The sequence below is a fragment of the Squalius cephalus genome, assembly GCF_949319135.1.
Source record: "Squalius cephalus genome assembly, chromosome: 5".
Taxonomy (NCBI): Eukaryota; Metazoa; Chordata; class Actinopteri; order Cypriniformes; family Leuciscidae; genus Squalius; species Squalius cephalus.
Window position 1 is genome coordinate 33,152,688 of NC_137126.1, and position 20,669 is coordinate 33,173,356.

Consider the following 20,669-nt stretch of genomic DNA (forward strand, 5'->3'; position numbering starts at 1 on the left):
CAAGAATACAGGATAACGCTTGAGATCAACGGGAAAGTGAACAACAATGGTATTAATGATCATCTTTATTCACAGAATTTGTTCTCATGTTGATACTTACAGAAAACCTTTAACATTGCTGGTGAAATGATTTGCTATGGTTAACTCCATTACATGTTTAAAAGGCACATTATGGCGTCTTGATGACTAAAACACATTGCATAAATGTTCTAATGAAAAATCTATTAACTTACGCAAACTTTAAACATTTTGCTAATAGAAATCTTACATCGAGCCCAGTCTTATGAAGTAACATGTCTTTCCATCTCAATACTTACTGTGATTGCCTAATTTGATAGAATTCCACAGTAATAAAATGCATAACGTATATTTTGAAGATTGAGAATAGACATTTTTATAAAATTGCTAAATACTAAGTTCTATATTAAAAACTATGGCCAGATGTAAAATGTAGCCATTTTAAGCACCTAATGTTTATGTGGCTCATTGATAAAGACAGCCTGATCAGTGGAAGACTGATGTGAATTTTCTTCCAGAATTCTGTGCCTGAGAGGATGGCAGTCAAAACAGAAATTTCAGTGTCTTGTGTGTGAACTAGCAGCTGACAGAAAAATTGGTGCTGTCACATTGTTAAAATGAGGTATAGTAGCTGAAGAGACTTAATATATTCATCCAATCATGGTTGAATTTAAACTCGAGATTCAGCTATAGATCATACGGTTGAATGTACCGTTTAGCAAGTTAACAGCATGCCAAATATTCATAAACTACAGGTCCCAAATGACTCCAGTGCACAAAATGTAAGAAAATATATATAAATATATTATCGAGCATCATTAAGTTTCCTGGCTGTTGTGAGAATGTCTTTGGCCCCCTTATTAAGGAGAACATTTGCCAGATCCATCCCCAGTTTCTCAGCAGCATCGAGGGCTGATGATGATATATTGTTGGCAGTGACAGCAACATGTACACACTCCTGTGCACTCTCACTCACCTGATAGAAAACCAGTTGGAATAAAGGTTATAATGCTGTAAAATGATTTACTATATAATCATGTAGCATTATGTGTAAACACTACCATTCAAAGGTTTGGGGTACATGTTTATGAAAAAAAAGTCTCATGCTCACCAAGGCTACATTTATTTGGTCCAAAACACAGTAAAAACAGTAATATCATTAAAAAACTGACTACAATTTAAAATAACCGTTAAAGATTAGAATTTTTTTCATTCATTCCTGTGATGGCATAGCTGAATTTTCAGATGATCCTTCAGAAATCATTCTAATATGATGATCTGCTCTCAAGAAACATTTCTTATTATCAATGTTGAAAACAGTTGTACTGCTTAATATATTTGTGGAAACTGTGATACATTTTATTCCCAGAATTCTTTGATGAATAGAAAAAAAAAAAAAAGTCTTTACTGTCACTGATCAATTTAATGCATATTTGCTGAATAAAAATGTTTTACTGACCACAAAAATTTGAATGGTAATGTATATATAAGTATATTTGACCCTTACTTCGTTGTCTATTTCCACACACGTTTGCATAGTGTCCTTCAAGCAATCAGCTCCATCCAAACTATAAACTGCTCCAGTCAAATACAACTGCAACAAGAAAAGAGCTGATTTTAATCTGTTATACAAACATCAACAACACTCATTCAGATTTGTATTGCCATCCATTTACATTGAGTGAAGTAGCATAAAAACATGCTCTTTACCATGGACCCTTTCACTTCTGTATGAACAGCAACAGGCACACTGCAGCCTCCTTCCTGAAAGCAGGACAAAGGAATGAACAGTATTAAAACCCCACAGCTGTATGCCCAGGGATATGGTCAATTAGATATGAACCACATCCAATGACAGTTTAGTTCATGTGTGTATGTAAGGGAACCCACCAGCTGCTTGAGGAAAGCTCTCTCTGAGATACACCGCAGCACTGTGTCTGGATGGTGAAGGACAGACACCATTTCCAGAATGTCTCTATCTTGTGCTCTGACTTCCACTGCCAGGGCTCCCTGATCATAAGTCACATTTTATGTTATTTACTGACTGACATTTCATATATATAAAACAGTTCAGCAGGTTACAGAATGTATACAATGGCTTCACAGGAGTCTGATCACAAATTAAGCATTATGTTTTATGTTCATGCAACATACACAAAAAAAAACAGCACTTTTTTGGCTGCAACCGTTGACAAATTGTTACACAGGTGTTTCCTTTAATGTTTATAAAGTGCAATAACAGTTGAGCTTGCACCTGCTTCTTTTCTCGCATGAACAACACAATAATAAGTGCAAAGCATGATGGGTATAAACACTGGAAAAATATGCTACTAGTGCTTTAAATCTAGTGCATGAATACCTAATGCGGTTTCATAGTTCACAAACGCTTTGCACCCTTACCTGGCCAACTGCATACATGCAATCTTCAGGGCTGAGAATCTGCAATTTATAGAACAGCTACAGTGAATGCATTATAAATAAAACTATAAACACTGCTGTGGTCATCAGAGACCTTCAATATTCAGAATAGTGGTTGGTAAATATGGGTTTTCTCCAGTAATATATTACACTCTTGTTATAAACCCATATCACGTCTCGTATGAAATGACTTTTTTTTGTTAGCATTGAATGTGAGGTCATATTCTGAAGCAATCTGATTCATATCAACTTTGCAAATGGGCCTATACAGATGAAAATACTTTTAACATTAAAGTCAGCATGAAATGAAAATGTATTTCTCTTTTCTAAAAGCATGTTTTTGATCTTATTGAGAACTATTCAGGCATATGTTCCCTTTTTTATTTTTTGACAATTTTTTATTAAAATGTCACAACTCGATCTTCCAGTGAAACGACAGACTTCTCTCTGTTGATGTATGCTGGACTTCTCTAATCATTTCGTGCCTTTCTTACAATTTACTGCAAGCTCGCATTCATATCTGCCTCCATCCTATCAACAACTGATGGATTGAAGTCCCTGCTCTACAATTTGTTCTTTTTCGTTAATTCATTTCAATTGGATGTATGTCGTGACTAACATACTTGACTGATTCGGTTTTCCCAGCCCATCCGTTTGAGGCCTGCTGCGGCCAGAATGATGGCAGCATAGTCGTCCTTTTCATCCAGCTTCTTTAGGCGGGTGTTTAGGTTCCCTCTCTATAGCAGTAAAGTCAAGGAGACAGACTCTAGTACCGTTAAAATGCTATATACAGTATATAGAAACTTGCCGGTTAATTAAAAATGGGCAGTCCAACAAAATCAATGATAAAGCTGTTCCCATTAATAATATATAAACATCCAGAGATAAAGAAGAAAAAGAAAGTGCAGGATACAATATTTTCAAACTCCAGTTGAGGGAATCGTTTCTTCAGCTGAGCTGCTCTGCGAAGTGAACTTGTGCCAATAACACTGGGGGGGGAAAAGAGTTTTCAAAATGTTTCTGACAGCTTTGGTTACATAAGTGCATATAGCTGTCATAACATGACATCTATGACAGAATGCAGATTTTGAAATCAAATGCCATCGCTATGAATACTGCTGATCTTCCTTCATTATTTGGGTCATCAATCAAATTCTCTAGGATGGGTGTCTACACGTTTATTTGGCATCACCTCTTCTCTGGCAAGCTGTCCAGAGTAAGTCCAGCATTCTTTGGATGAAGCACCACTGCATCATGGGGATTTTCCCGCCTTCACAAAACAATGAGCAACATATCACACACACAGCTCGAACAAGTTTTCTACAACAATGCCCTTGGTCATTACAATGCATTAAATATTTGTCAGATGTCAAGTGTGTGGTACTTACTGAAGAATGGCTCCAATAGTGAATCCAGAGGGCAGTGAGGTAGGTAAATCCTTAAGAGAGTGCACCACAATATCCACTCTAGTGGTGAACAAAACACATATACAAATATTAATAAATAAAATTAAAAATTAAAAAAATCACAAACTCACACATTAGAGGAAAAATGTTTTTCTAACTTCTATTGCATTGTGCTATGTGTCACCATAAAAAAAGTTATTTATCACATGCTTAATTAAGGTTTATTACACAAAACACATCAACAAGTCTAAAAGAACTGCTTTCACATCCTCTGATGTAGAGTGTTGGTAACCAGCAGAACAGAGGGTGAAGCAGCTGAATACAGTAAATATGAGCAAAACAGTTCTGCTGAAGCAAAATGTCCAAAAGAACTGAGACTGAGGTATTTGAAATGTCATATCAATAATACTGAAAGCATAATAATTACAGGTTAAATCAATCTAAAGCATTTTACAGCATACTCAACTGAACACCAGTCTATTACGTTTTCGGATGAGGGTTTAGAAAGAGGAAACCTTCATAAAAGCTGAGATGAGAACACACTTAGCATCAGCATCCTAACACAGTCCTAAGTTTTTGATTGAACTTACTCATTTCTCTCAAGGGCATTTTCCAGCTCTTTGGTGAAAAGGCTCTTTTCGCCAATCTAAGAAAACACATTTAATAGGTTATAATGGATTTGTACAGCACACAAACTTTCAAAGGCATTTCTTTTTACAGACACCACAAAACCTAACATACTGTAATAATGACATGTAAAATTGCAGATAGATTTCTACCTTTGATAATGCAGTGTCCAGGATTTTGTCCCCAATTGTCGACATGGCAACTAAAATACATGCACACAAAAAGGTTAAGAGATGAATTGAGTCGTGCACACTGGCTCCAATTCTGACATCATCATTCATGTCTTTTGACACAGACAGTAGGATTCAGCAGTGGAGCGGTGGTATAGATTACACATTCTCAGCAGAACACAATCCCTCTCTGTCCTTAGACAAGCAGTGAGTGCATGGGGACAAGAAAATGAAAAGTTGTGTGTGTGTGTGTGTGTAGGCAACATGTCCAGAAGAAAATGCATTTAATTGACAGACACAAGACAAATGCAGCAATACAAGTAAAGTTGATGGAATTCATTCAAATTATGCTGTGCAAAATTTCCTCTCTTACCTATCTCTAGATGAACATCTGGATAAAGCTCTTTCAGTCTGCTGGCCACACTGTCTGTTTGAATGCGAGCCAGCTGAGATACACCGACACAATACAAAAATGCACAAATGAAATTTCATCAATGTCATAGAGCCTCAGTGCAATGCATTTTCTCTGAGAGCAGCTCCCTAAACATTTAAAGCCAAAGTCGTTATTTAAAGATTCTCCGGGTTATGAAGACTTTAACTAACCTCAGTATGCTGATGCTAAGAAACAAATGTACCAATTTTTATGATTAAATGCTAACAGTCACTCCCAGCAATCACTCTGGAGACACTGAGGGCTAGTTTTTATCTGATTAAAGCACACTAGTTAACACCCATTTCCATTGTGTTATCTACCCTCACTTTTTAACGGTTCCAGACTAGAAAATCTAAATCTATATACTTTCCATTCAATTTATACTGCATGTTTTCTCTATTTTTGACTTAACTGACTCCACTGATCATTTCATTTGAGCGCACAATGATAAAAACCCCAATGAAATTCTCCATGTCAAGAGTTGTCAACCTGTACAGACCCAGGGACCCTCAGCCAAACCACAGTGGGGAAAAAAGCTACATTTTCTCAAGGAATAAATTATAAAATGTGTCATTAAAAACATTATAATATACTACTACAATTCTATACATTTTATATATTGTATAACTAAGTGCAGAAAATACTTAGGAAGATGAAATAATGAATGAATAAATTATTACACAGCAAAGCTGAATGACTCTGAACATTACATTACCTGGCTCTTCCTTGTTCCCATGCGAATAACCCGACTGACTTTGCCATTTCCTTCCTGCAAGAACAAGAATATCACAAAATTTCATACTAATGCTCACCTCAACTCCTGTAAATAGCTAAATGTGTTTCACCAAACTCTCACTCTAATATACTTGAATGGCCCTTCCATGTTATTTGCGGACAGTTTTACAGTTCAGAACTACAGGCTGCAGAAGATGATGTGCTGGATCCAAGGCCTTATGAATGACTGAATGAATCTACAACTGCTGGAGAGGGTTTTTTATCCTTTACAGTGTCCTTGCATTCCCCACACCCTGTGTTTCTGGGCAGTGCTGATAAACCAAAGGCTCGATGCAGTGCTCACAGTTGCGAGTCAGATAAATGTTGGCCGTTCAACCCAGTCTGTCCTTTTTTTATTTTATTGCTAATTCGTACGTTCAAGTTCAGAAAACACTACAGAATACGGTAGAAGAGGCAAGCTGTAGAGAGGAAGTCGCGTATCTAATAAAACTGTCATTTTTATGTTACATAGTCAAATCACGAGGAATTTTGTTCATTCGATGTACACTAAGAGACCTTTATGCTTATTGAGACTCACACATGTAACTAAACTGTAGAAAATAAGAGATCGTTCCATCACGTACACTTGTCATCAGAGTTAGAAGTATGACTCTCAAAAACGTAGATAATTTAATGTAAAAAAAAGTAGATAATTTGTTTTAATCAACATAAAATACATTCACCAGTATATATATATATATACATACATATATATATATATATATATATACATATATATATATATATATATATATATATATATATATATATATATATATATACACACATATATATATACATATATATATATATATATATATATATATATATATATATATATATATATATATATATATATATATACATACATATATTGTAACGTCTGAAGAATGACAGACAAGGAAGGCTTTGTTTCTGAACTTTTTACTCAGAAGAACGCAGAACATCACCAGCCTGCTCACATTTACTATCCTTTTTCTTCACGCCTGGGAACACCCCCACGTTAACCCTATGGTGCAAAACTAATACAGCAATTTCACCACAATATCAAGAGTCTGTGCGCTACAATATAAATATATTTCAAAATCTCATTTATCCTTATTTCTTGGGTCCACATGTTTCTAGACCCCGCCTACTTCTTACGAAATCTTCCCTTCCACCAATAGAAAGACAGAACGGTTAAAATGGCAGTTCACCGAGCCAACAAAACATCACCATTTGCCACTGCGTTAAACCATGTCGTTTTTACACTTACTTTAGATATACTAACGTTTCCAGACATCAGCGATCTGTTCCCCAAACTGTATCGTCAAGATTTTTCACTCATTTGCACAACTGTTTTGGTTGATTGACTGACTTCTAAAGTGCTCAACTGCTACCGCAAACTCTGTGTGTGTGACCTACACGAGAGGAGAGAACCAACGATACTTCCGTCTGCAAGAACACATTGGGCTGTAGATGTATTCATGCTCGCCACGCTGCGCCACACAGCGCATACTTCATTCAACCCAACGAAAATGATGTCTCAAAATGCTGTGTAATTAAAAAAAAATACATCTATAATTTTTTGAAAATCATATTTATAAACCAGTTTAATATAAGAGTCGACTGATAAATGAATTTTGTAATAAAATAAAGTTTTGACTGAGAAATGAGCCTTGTGAATCACTGTTTCGAATCGTTCGAAACGCCACACGCTGGTGATAACCATGTGAATCATCCAATAACATTAAATATCAGGTGTCTATAATTTTTTAGACACATAGTGTGTTCTATTATCAAATTTTCAGGGCGTGTTTTGTTTGGTCCATGGACGGCTCAGCTAAACATGCCAATAAGAGACTATTACCTACTATTATTCCTTTTAATTATACGAATTAATTATATTAATGTAATGTATATAAAATTGATCCGAGATCAGGTAAAACCGTAAAAACCATAGTTACTTGTTCAATGGTTCACCGCTGGGGGCGCGTCTACAGTCTATGGTTCACAAAGATCATCGCCCCCCAGCGGTGAACCATTTACTGAAATTACGTACGTGACTGTTTACGTACGTGGCCTGTTCATGCAGTTTGATACACGCTCCGAACCACAGATTCCTAAGGGTTTCGAAGCTTCAGGAAGCAGCTGTTTCGAAAGCCCCCAACACTCATTCTAGATGATGTTTGAAACTTTGTATTGCTAGCTCTTGTGTTATTGCCTCTTTAAACTGAATCGCTTGTTGTATTCCTCATTTGTAAATCACCATGTAGTGTAACGTCATTAAACATCATCAAGGAACAAGTCATGACAAAATAGGACAATTCATAAGAGAGTAGCAAAATGACTTATTCATACCAGATAAAGAAGGGATGAAAAGGATTTAACGACTGAAGAAAAAAAAAACTTTGCAGAGAAATAAAGAAAAAGAAACCACATCAAGCACACAAAATAAAATGCAATACATTTATGAGGATTCAACTTAATGATACACAGGGCACCAAAACTCATATAAAAACAGATTCTGAGTGTGCAGTCTTCTTTTCATTACAACCATATGTTAATGTAAAAAGTTAAACTTTTGTTATGTCTTTGGAATCTTTGGAAATTAGAAAACTGTTTACTTTCCATTTTATATATATATATATATATATATTAAAATAAGTCATTAAATAAACGGATGTATTTAAAAGGAACCTCTTTGACAGTGTCATGTGAGGGTTGGGCAGTGCTGCTGCTGCTGATGTTGGATCCTCCACATATGCCGTGCTGCCCTTTTACCCCTGACGACGAGCTACTTCCGGTTGGAGACGTGGCTTACACTTCTGCCATATTGAGCCGCCTTGCACACAAATAACAGTTTTATTTATCTCCACATAGCATTTATACAACCACACAAACGGCGTTCAGAAGATTAAACGCAGAAAACATATCAGACCGTGAAAATGGTGAGTTAATCTTTATTCGTTTATGGACAAACGGCTGATTTTGACGACGGGTTCCGGTTTTTACTGCTAGCTAACGAAATTAACCGTAGGCTGATTTATTGCTCGAAATGCGTATTTATTCAAGAGAGACTTTGAAATTGACGTATAGCGAAATTGTAAATCAGTTCAGTGATAATGTCTGCGTGTAATGTCACTTCTTGAGCTGTTAAACTCGCTAGTAAGGTGTGTTGTCAATATAAGATAAATGAGCTACATCAGCAACATCACAAATACTCGCTGTACTGTAGGCCTGTAACTTTCCCTATCAGCTTATCATTATACTTGTCTGTGATAACAAATAAGCTGTGTAAGTTGTGATTGATAACAGCAGGACGATGTGGGCTAATTCTACATGACTTTTTGTGTGTAAAATAACTAGCCCATTTGAAGCATCTGTTGACGTGGTCAGATTGTGTTGAATTCAGTGCTGGCATTACCACTGAGAACAATTCAGACTGTTTTTGACTTTAAGTTGGTAAATTTGCAACTAGCACGTTGATCAGTTGTAGATCCTGTTGACCTGTCTGTAGATCAATTGTAACAGGATGTATTGTTTCAAGGCTTTTCTGTAGAATTTAGCTGAATTGGAATATTTTATTTTCCCAAGAATCAAGAGCATCAGAAAGAAAAAGAAACCACTCAGGGGTTTGGGAACATGCAGAAATTAAGTGTAGACGGATAGTCATACTGTCATTTAGCCTATTGCCTGATAGATTTGTAAAGTTGTTTTATGGAAATGCTGATGGAAATGGCTGATATCTTAATCCCATACTAAATCATTGGGTCTGTGGACTAGCTTAGGTCATAGACTAGAGGATTGCACTGTTGTATTTTGAAGTGTGCAGCTATCTAGTCAGAAATGCTCAATGAATGCAGTGGGAGGTTTGTGTAATTTATTTCAAAACAGACCACAAAACTCTTCACCCCTTTGATTCCTTGATGATAATAAAAGAAACCCATTCATACTCTGTTACTCTGGCTGGTTTTGCTGTCTCGTGATAAGGGTTTCCATTGGCTTGAATAACCTTGAAATATTACTGAATTTCAAAAGTGTTATTTCCAGACCTGGAAAAGTCATGAAACTAAATACCAAGTTCTGTCATAAAAGTCTAGATGGCGCAGACTAATGGGTTAACTACATGGCACAAGGTGATTGGTTTCTATTGCATCTGTAGCTAATGGACTTGTTGCTCACACAGTTGGTCAGTGTTTGCTGTAGTGGTTTTGTGCAGCAGCAGCATGTCTTACATGCTTTCAGCAGTGTCTATGATTGACAGTAGCAAGTCTCTGTACTTGCTCCGCAGCAGCAATAATCAACAGCAACATTTTCTATTTTCTTCTAGAGCTGCTGTACAGCCAAAATAAACTTTGTTGCACTATTTCCTGCTACCACTGTAAAGCTGCTTTGAAACATTCTGTATTGTAAAAAGCACTATAAAAATAACATGTGACTTAAGTTGACTTGTTTGTGTATGCTCTTTAACTTTATCTAATCCATGTCTAGTCATCACACTTGACTGGAAAAATCATGGAAATTCACTGGTCAGAATGTGTGGGAACCCTGCATGATATGTAATCACATTGTTGGTTTTATTAGGCGTTTCTCTGATTTGCTTCAGACAGCCTTCGTTACAGTAGTCAGTGTGTTCTGACAGCTGATCATGTGAATGTTGAAAGATGGGCTCTATCTTTGCTGCTATGAAGAATTGTTTATCCTAAGTTAAACAATTTATAAATTAAGTGTGCAAACATTAACGCCAAATAAAGTTGTGTCTGTTTTGCTCTTGGAAGGAATGTAAATAAAGAATCTCACTGTGCTCTTTCAGAGCTCAAGACTAACATTTGAGAGCAGTAGCACTGGTGCCACTAAGTTCTACTGATTTAGTAGCGCTGGGGGGATTTTTGATCATAATGTTAGTTTAATTATACAATTACTATTGTTTTGCATTAATAGGGGCAGTTACTGACAATATTACGTTTGTTAATTGGATATTTGACAGTAAAGCACTGAGCTTGAATTGAGATGCAGATAAAATTAACTTTTATTAACAACAGTAATGTTCAAAAACCTAGTTTTTGTTGTTCGTGAGACTTTTTTCCATATATTAGGGAGTGGAAATGGCTAATAAGTCAGTAAGTGCTCTTCTGCAGCTAAACACTGGTTATAGTTGTAATTTCATGTCTTTTTTTAATCAAAGTGTTTGTTTTCCGCAAAGATTAAGTTTTCCTACATCTTTCCTCACATTAAAATTGGATTTATTTAGAGCTTTGAAGTACTGGAAAACGTGTGAATTTCACTCTTAAAGGGATAGTTCACCCAAAAATGAAAATTAGCAGCCAATGATTTACTCACCCTGAAGCCATCCTTGGTGTATATGACATTCTTCTTAGACGAATACAATCGGAGTTATATTAAAAAATGTCCTGGCTCTTCCAAGCTTGATAATGGGAGTGAATGGCTGTATGTCTTTCGAAGTCCATCAAAGCGAATGCATTCATGATTAAAGTGCTCCAGGCCAGGGGTTAATAAAGGCCTTCTGAAGTGAAGCAATGCGTTCGTGTAAGAAAAATATCCATAATTAAAACTTTATTGACTAAAATAACTAGCTTCCGGCAGACGTTTTTTTTTTTTTTTTTTTTTTTTTTTTTTTTTTTTTTTTAAATGTCTCCCTAAATTTCTTGTTCAATAACTCTTCTCCAGGTGCTGTTGGCAGCAGCAATCTGCACCAAGGCAGGTAAGGCCCTGGTGTCGCGGCAGTTTGTGGAGATGACACGGACGCGAGTGGAGGGTCTGCTGGCCGCTTTTCCCAAGCTGATGAACACCGGCAAACAGCACACATTTGTGGAGACGGAGAGTGTGCGCTACGTCTACCAGCCTCTGGAAAAGCTCTACATGGTGCTGGTCACCACCAAGAACAGTAATATACTGGAGGACCTGGAGACACTGCGTCTCTTCTCACGTGTGGTACGAAAGAACCCGCATACACAGTGGAATAAAATACTGTTTATGGGCAACAAAATTGTTTATTACTTCTTGATGCACATCAGTGTTCACTTTTCATTACCTGAAATTCACTATAAAAAACATATAACCATCTTTTATAATGCCAAAGTCAGGCAATGTCACCGTAAATAGTGACATCCATAGTTTTTACTTAGAAAAACATAAATTTGACATGATAGTGTAAAAAAACATTTACAGTTTTTCACTGGATATAGTAAGGTAACTTAGTTACAAATTTAAGCAAATTTAACAAAAAGTAGCAAATTTTTATTTTTCTGTTAAATAAACAAAAAATCAGTTTTAGTAATGGAAGAAATTAGTAAAGTATTTTTCTGTAGATCTTACCTTTTTTTAATTAATTTGTAAAATAGAAACTTAGACGTGTTCACCTTAGGTTGTTCAAATAAATAAAATTCACGTTTTTCAACTTTTTTAACAATACAAATCGTTTTGTTACTCAGAATTTTCAAATTAAACTGACTTGATTTGTTCATTTTACTTTTATTTTGGTAGATTCCTGAATATTGTCGTGTCCTGGAGGAAAGTGAGATTTCGGAGCACTGCTTTGACCTCATCTTTGCATTCGATGAGATTGTTGCACTTGGTTATAGAGAAAATGTCAACTTGGCCCAGATCCGGACGTTCACAGAAATGGACTCTCATGAGGAAAAGGTTTTCCGTGCCGTCAGAGAGGTAGGAAAGACATTTCTTGAGAAATAGCAAAGCAAACTTTTTTGCCATCCGTCTCAAAGTATTCTCTAATCCTCTTCTAATGAATGAATTTGGCAATTCCACAAAAGTCTACTGCATTTAATGACATTCTAGAAAATTCTCCCATCTGCTAGACTTGCATAGCTTAGGTACAAGCATTGACTACGTTTACATGCAGCCAAGCCAATAACCCATTCAAAACCCGGTCGCGCACGGCCATGTAAACGGGTTATTCCGAATGTTTCAGAAACCCAAATAGTGACCTTAACCCGACCATAACCCGAATTTTAACAGCTTGTAAACGTAGTCAGTGACTACGTTTACATGCAGCCAATAACCCGTTCAAAACCGGAATATTAGCAATAACCCGGTCGCGCACGGCCATGTAAACACCGGCAAAAACCCGGATATGCTCATATCCCGGTTTTTAAAAACCTGGATATGATCCCTGGGGTACCCCTTTTCTAACCCGAATATTTGGTCATGTAAACGCGTATCGGCATATCCCCATCAAAAGGAACATTGATTTGTGTTCTGCGCATGTTCTATTCGCAAGGAATCTTGGTCTTTTGAGTAGAGACGGCGCATACAGAAACCCGCGTGCAGTATACCGGAAGTAAACAAGAAGTAGAGGTAAACATGGCGAGACGCAGCACAGCACCACATTTTTGGAGCGAGGAGGAAAGCGCAAACAAAGGCGATCGCTATCTGCCCCGAACTATTCATTATCCGCGTGCTGCTGCTGTTGTTGTTGTTGTCTTTGGATACAGGAAGAAGAATCGTAAATGACGCATATTGCGTCTTAAGGTTGTCCGTACGTCCAGACGCTAACCGTGCGTCACCGTTTACACCGGGATATTGCCAATTGATTACAAATTCCATGTATACATAAGTAACTCTCTCTGCTCACGCATGTAAACGGGTTATACCGAATGTTTCAGAAACCCAAATAGTGACCTTAACCCGAATTTTAACAGCTTGTAAACGTAGTCATTGATGCAAAGGAGGAAGATCATGTTCCTAATGCATGAAACAAGGTGCTGTGTGGAGTTCATAATTTAACATCCCTAATCCCAGCTATATGTTTGCTGTTTATAAACCTACTGACAAGGGCTCTTAGTAATTATGATGCACTTTACTGTCGATTATCTTTTCTTCACTCTAAACCACTCAATTGTTCATCAGACTCAGGAGCGTGAGGCTAAGGCAGAGATGAGACGGAAGGCTAAAGAACTTCAGCAGGTACGGCGTGATGCAGAGCGTGGAAAGAAGGGTCCGGGCTTTGGTGGTTTTGGCAGCTCGGGCATGAGCAGCAGCAACACATCCATCATCACAGACACGCTGATCGAGCTTGAGAAACCCAAACCCACCCCTGCACCCGTCAGGTACAGCTATAATCTTTATAGAGTACAGCGATCCTTAACCTGTATAAAAAAGCAGCAGGCTGCAATTTTAATGCCCTTTTGTTTTAGGTCCAGTGGTCCAAGTAAAGCACTTAAACTGGTTGGCAAGGGGAAGGAGGTGGATGACTTTGTGGACAAACTTAAGTCAGAGGGAGAAAATATCATCTTGCCTGGCACAGGCAAAAGACCCTCAGATGCGTCCAAATCTCTGCCTCCTCCAGCCCACACAGAGAGGTAATGATATGTCTGTGTTTTTAATGCTAGAATCAGATTGAGGATAATCAATAGAACATTAGTGGAGTGTATATTCTTATTCGGTTAAAATAATCAGTTTATTTAGCACTACTGTTCATTAATGCATCCATTTGTGGGTTTGTAAATGTAATGTCTTCTATGTGAGGCTTTACAAATGCCAGTTAAACAAGGAAATAGATTTTTATTTTTATTTTATTTTTTTATGTACTACTTCCTTTAGTTGGTTTTAGATTAAAACCTGTTTCGTACATCTTAGATCAGCAGCTTGTAAAGCCTGGGACACACCAAGCCGACGATCGGCCGTCGGGCCGTTTTTCAGCGTCGGCCGACATAGTTTTTTCGTTTTGTCAGTGAGAGAGAGAACTCTGATTGGTTGTTCAGCTTAGTGAATGAGTCAGTGCTGAGAATAATAGCAAAACAGTGAGCAAAAAAGCCAGAACGGTACAGATAGAAGGCTGTAGGACAAGTGTTCTTGGTGAAAATTTTTAAATTAACATGAGCGCAGTGGAGTAAAGAAAGTGATCAGCAGGATTGATATTCAAAACGGTAAGCATGCGCTGCTTTGTTTACTGTTTGTGTATCTGCAGCCTGTAGCGTTGGTTTTCCTTTTTGAATGACAAATATAACTGCAGAAACACACAGTTGTCTCATTTACACGCAGGTGCAGAACGCGCATGCTAGTTGACAGTTGGCTGTAGTTCTCTCGGTGTGTTCAAGTGCATATTCTTTTCAGTGCCTATGGCTTCGTCTACATTAATCCGGATACATTTGAAAACACCATTTTTGTTTTAAAATGCTCTCCATCCACTCTAGCGTTTTTAAGCGTTTTCCAAAAGTTTCTCATCCTCACTGAAACGTCAGAAAACTCTAAATTCACCTAACTGCACATGCGTAAACCCTCTTAAAAGCTGATGATACAATGACGGAACAAGACATAATAAAGTTATCACGCAATTCTTCTGGCAGGATCATTTTATTTAGCAAAATATTTCTCCATTCACTGATGCATCCAGGTCGCACTCACTCACCATTAAAATGCAGCTGCTCTCATGTTTTGCCGCAGGACAGCAAATGCAAGTGAATTTTCTCTCATCTTTGCCGGACTGTGAAATGAAGAGTGTGCAAACTAACATATTTTAGCTACTGCGTGAAAGTGAATAGCACATAACAGGCACTATACCTATATAAACATGAATATCTATTGTTATAATATGTGTCACATGACTAAATGTGCGGCATTGTTTTCAAAACCCTGACAGTCCACACTACAATGCAAAAATGGCATTTTCAAAATTATCCATTTTGGAGAGTGTTTTCAAAAAGCGTAGTTTTCATTCATAAAAAAGACATCTCAGCGGCCTTTAAGACAAGGCCTTTAATGGTTGCAGTATTCACACTGTACGTTTGAGCAGCATGTCAAGTAGAGTTTCAGCACTGAGCCTATTTTTGCTGCGTCTTGCACACTGAACTCAGCAGAACATATGGTGAAAAATGCATCTGTTCATCAAAATTGAAGGCACATAAGCACCACTTTCTAAGGCTAACTGAATTTGGATTCCTCATGTAAGTTAGATTTTGAGTTTGACAATCAAATAATTCTCAATGACCAACTCCTTTTTTTTTTGTTTTTTTTTTTGGCTTTGCTTTTCTCAGAGGAAATAGGATGTGCCATAACCCATAAATCACTTTATTTTCTGTACTAAGCCACATAATTCTTATGCACCAGTATGCTGCAAACACATGATTGGATCGTTTTGCAATTTAATTACAATTTCTGTCTAATTTTCAGTGTGCATATGCGGGTGGAGGAAAAGATCACCCTGACGTGTGGTCGTGACGGTGGCCTCCAGAACATGGAAGTGATTGGCATGATTACCCTCAAAGTGTCTGATGAGAAGAATGGGCGAATTAGGCTAAATATCAGCAATAATGACAAGAGAGGCGTCCAGTTGCAGGTGATGTTTTCTAAATGTAGCAGCATTGGCACATCATAATAATTCTGAATATGATGCTTCTTGTAATAAAATCAAATGTATTGGTATAGGCATTGGTTTGTAGTGCAAAAAAATTAGTAGGGCCTATTAAAACTAATAAAAAATGACCAAAACTGAAAACTATTAAATGTTTCTATGTATTCTAAAACTACTAAGAAAAGAAAATAGAAAAAACTGTATAAGATATACTCTTCCAACCTTTTTTTTTTCTTCTCTTGTAGACCCATCCCAATGTGGACAAAAAACTTTTCACAGCGGAGTCCGTGATTGGTCTGAAAAACCCTGACAAATCTTTCCCCCTGAAAACTGACGTGGGTGTGCTGAAGTGGAGACTACAGACAACAGAGGAATCTCTCATTCCACTAACAAGTCAGTCTTAAACATCTGGTTTCAGTGATACCAGCTTATGTCTCACCCATAGTGTCATATGACCTATGCTCATCCAATTCCTGTCTGTTTCATCTCTGCAGTAAACTGCTGGCCCTCTGAGAGTGGTACCGGCTGTGATGTAAACATCGAGTATGAGCTACAGGATGAAACTCTGGAACTCAATGATGTAGTCATCTCTATTCCTGTACCGTGAGTAGAATTTCACTGAATTTAGTTCAGGACCCTAATTCACTCACATTATACACCATATTAAAGTACCTTTTGCCTTTCCCCATGTGTAATGAAGCATCTTGGGGTCATTTGGTTTATTTACATTTTTCTATTGAAAATATTTCATCACAGGTCTGGAGTAGGAGCTCCTGTGATTGGTGATCTAGATGGAGAATATCGCCATGATAGCAGACGAAATGTCCTGGAGTGGTCTCTGCCCGTGATCGATGTAAAGAATAAGACCGGGAGCATGGAGTTCAGCATAAATGGCCAGCCCAATGACTTTTTCCCTGTCAGTGTCTCCTTTGTCTCCAAGGGAAGCTACTGTGACATTCAGGTAAGGCAAGAGGTCATGTTTCCCAAAACGGGGTTTGTTACGGAGCTTCAGGGGGTTCATGAACTAATTAAAAGTTAATAATCAATACAATCATAACATTTTAAATGTAAAATAAATTATTTTCAAAAAATCATTTTCAAAAACACTCGCTAAAAAAGTTAAAACACTTTTTTTGTTTTTGTTTACCTGCATGCATGACCATTAACTGAAATCAGAGAACCGAGAATGTGCTGTTAAAATATTGAAACGTTACCTTTAAATCATAGGGGGCAGAGCTCAACACTAAGGATTTTTTTCTACTGGCCCAGTTGGGCCAGTGGATCAAATTTTGATTTGTCCCAAACCACAAAAAAGTAATGAATAAAGAAAAAATTAAGTAAAATATTTGTTGTTTTCATTGTTTTTGACCCATGCAACCTTGTATTGTGATAAATAAGGTTGAATTCTCACACAGTGTGCAATACCAAACTGAGTTCTTTTGCTGCTGCTTGCAATTAAATGTTTAATTTTGGAAGACTTAAAAGCACATGCTAATGATAAACTTTCGTGACGATGCAGCACTGGCCCGATAAGGACAGTCTTTATTGTTGAGCCCTGTGGGAGCTATCAAAAAAGTTTGTTAAACCCTGGGTTAGGGATTCAAATTTTCTTCAAATGATCTTTTGACATGTTAGAGGTCATTGTACTATAAAACATCCTGGAAGTTTCAGAACTCAAAACTTCCTTGTTAGTCCAAAAACAGCTTTTATTGAAACCAAGCTCCAAATATTACTCATATCGGATTTTGTCACATTATAATGTAATAGTGCGACAAAACACCCACAGGCACATTAGTGAGATAAGAAGGAGAGAAGAGAGATGTATGATCACTGGACTAAAAATAACATTATCTTCCAAAGGATCCTAATACTAGGAAAGTGGTTATTTATGTGAATCTATGTGAATGTCTCAGTGGAGCAATATTTGTTTGTTTGGTACATTTCACTGTGGATTCTTTGGTAAATCAGTCACATTTTGGTGCAGGCTTTGCAAACAGACTGTAAGATATGGGCCCGACAGTAATGCCACAACATGCAAGAAACCATGTTCATTCTAATGCCTAATCTGTGATCAGTGATTTTTGATATGTAACGATTCATGTACAGTCAGACGTTCTTTGTCTCAAAATCGTTTATTGCCGTTTATGCGTCACTAAATCAAGCCAGTGACTAAATGGTAAACTTCACATTGTTTCTATGTTATTGCATTCAAATGTTATTTAAATTGTGATCAAATTATATACAGAAAGCGATCAAAGAACGCTCCCTTTATAATTGTTGGAGCTGTCAATCAAAATCACTGTGAGTTTATCAGTGACTCTGGCCAAAACTCCCGTTATAATCAATGACGCTGTCTATACTGCACAATGAATCTCTTATTTACATAGTGTTTGCATTTAGTTATGACGAAAGCATTTGTGAGTGCAGAAATCGAGTTGCAATGACGAGATCACTGCATTCATGCGCTCAACAGACATGTCTGTCATCGGCTACAATGCTCACTGCTGCAAACTTTCATGTCACTGGAGTAGATCTAAATATAATGTTGTAATTAACACTTTTCACAATTAGTTAATCTCAACAGCTGTAATAGTAAAAACATAGTAAAAGTTTGAGAGAATTCCACATGTAATGCTTAGTTCATATGCAAAGATGTTAGCCAATCAAAGCAGTGGGCGTTTACACTGAAGTCTCACAGCAGACACGCCCCTTAAAACATCGCGTTCAAATCAGAGGGATAAAATTAGGGTAGAAAATGGCCTTTTATTTCCATAATTGACAAAAAAAAAAGTATGTATAATTCATACTAACATTATAACTAAGTGCACCTCAGGAAACATTATAAAGTTATTAAAAAATGCAGTTTATGGCCCCTTTAAATGCATAAAAATTAAACTCACCTTTCCCTCTTTTTTTCCCTCTTTTCTCTTTGTTCATGTTCGCTCCTGTCAGGTCACTAAGGTGTCTCAAGTGGATGGGGACAGCCCGGTTCGGTTCTCCACAGAAACATCATTTGTGGTCGACAAGTATGAAATACTATAAAAGGAAACATCACTAACAAAATTCCACCCAACTTGACAGAAGAGCAGATAAATGGACTGAAAACATTCATATAAATAAAAGAAGGGAGAGACATACAAATGGAGGGACAATGCAATCTTTATCATCTTCAGCAGTACTTTAATGGGATTCTGCTTGCTTTTTTATCCCCTAAAAAGAAAATGAAGTCATTTTAGACTTTGCTGGCAATATTGGCTGTACCAAATTTGTTTCACGAAGTAACCTTCTTCATAAAGGCCAGTGAGTATCAGCAAGGGTTGGGGCTAAAATGGAGACTTTTTCAGAAGGGAGGTGGGCTGGTGGAGCTTTATTTATTTGATGCCATCATGGCAGTATATATTTTAATTGATGGTTCATATACCTTCACTGTAAGGGTCAAGTTGCTCATGTCATTTCTTTCAGTTTGTGGTTTTCTAAAGTTTCATTTTCATTGTGCTGTGAACTAACTTTTTTGAAACACTAGAAGATTGTTGTACCTTGCTTGCAATAGCCTTTTCGTCCATATCCTGAAATGTCTGGAGTCATTGTTTTGTCTTTCTTTATGTCATTCATACTCCTTGTTTTGTCTAAAATATATTTCATCTCCTGTTTAGACATCTCTCATGTTTAAGAACTATATCTGTGCTTGGATCTTTGTGTAACTCGCTGTTTTCTTGCTTTACGTTGCTTTAGTGTAGTAATGCCAACCTGTAAGGAAATGGAACATATAGTAGTTCATTTTCAAAACTTTGTTTCCAGTATCATGGACATCTGAGGGCAATTTGACAAACAATTAAAATGGAAAAACATTTAAAGCCATTAACAACATACAGTATAGTACAGTGAGTTGTTTAATTTAAGATGAAAGCATTGCGGTGCTTCAAAAATGAGAGCTCAGTTTGTCTGGTTTATATCATGTTTTCTATTGAAAGCAGGAACTGCAGGGTTGGACTTTCATACTGCTAAAAGGCAACCTGCTCATTCTTATCTGAAATGTGTTGTATGTAGATAGAGCCGCTCAGTGGAGGATCGGGATCATGTGTGTCTCTTGACTGTCAGTGATTGTGAATGGGTTTTCAGGGAGGGACCTCTGGTCTCAAATCAGCATTAAGAGTGGTTCCCAGCCTGCCAAGTCATCATCCCAAACTTCAGTCTCAACCCCACATGGCCCCCACTGAAGAAAAGAGGCCTCCCTTGCTGTCTTGGTTCCAAATAATGCCTTGAATGTCTCCGTATATTTTGATGATTGGAAGGGCGTATTAAATGTTTTGTTTTGGTTTTCATGGAATCATAATGTGGATTTGGGGAATGGTATAAAGACTTCAGAGATTTTTTTTGTAATCTTGTAAAATAACGAATTAGGGATTCATGTTAAAGAACATTCCAGTGTAAACTTAAAAAAAAAAAATCAATAAAGAGTCTAAAAAGGATCTTTTGTGAACTGTCCTTTTTTCTGCAGTTAATGTGTCCTA

The 20,669-nt window shown here is 37.1% G+C and overlaps 2 protein-coding genes across 2 annotated transcripts; one reads left to right on the plus strand and one right to left on the minus strand.

Moving 5' to 3' along the window:
- Positions 1-38: 38 nt before the first annotated feature.
- Positions 39-7,306, minus strand: hmbsa (hydroxymethylbilane synthase a). Its single transcript, XM_079871802.1, has 14 exons — positions 7,102-7,306; positions 5,788-5,841; positions 5,013-5,085; positions 4,622-4,671; positions 4,433-4,488; positions 3,825-3,902; positions 3,629-3,706; positions 3,350-3,425; positions 3,060-3,173; positions 2,419-2,457; positions 1,909-2,028; positions 1,729-1,782; positions 1,526-1,612; positions 39-994 (listed from the first exon to the last, which is right to left on the minus strand). The coding sequence occupies exons 1-14, from the start codon at positions 7,126-7,128 to the stop codon at positions 824-826; spliced, it is 1,077 nt and encodes a 358-aa protein (XP_079727928.1). The 5' UTR covers positions 7,129-7,306; the 3' UTR covers positions 39-823.
- A 1,307-nt stretch (positions 7,307-8,613) lies between these two features.
- arcn1a (archain 1a) lies at positions 8,614-20,239 on the plus strand. The gene is made up of 10 exons (XM_079871722.1): positions 8,614-8,776; positions 11,517-11,780; positions 12,333-12,512; positions 13,716-13,915; positions 14,003-14,167; positions 15,978-16,143; positions 16,404-16,551; positions 16,653-16,761; positions 16,915-17,119; positions 19,111-20,239. The coding sequence occupies exons 1-10, from the start codon at positions 8,774-8,776 to the stop codon at positions 19,198-19,200; spliced, it is 1,530 nt and encodes a 509-aa protein (XP_079727848.1). The 5' UTR covers positions 8,614-8,773; the 3' UTR covers positions 19,201-20,239.
- Positions 20,240-20,669: the final 430 nt, after the last annotated feature.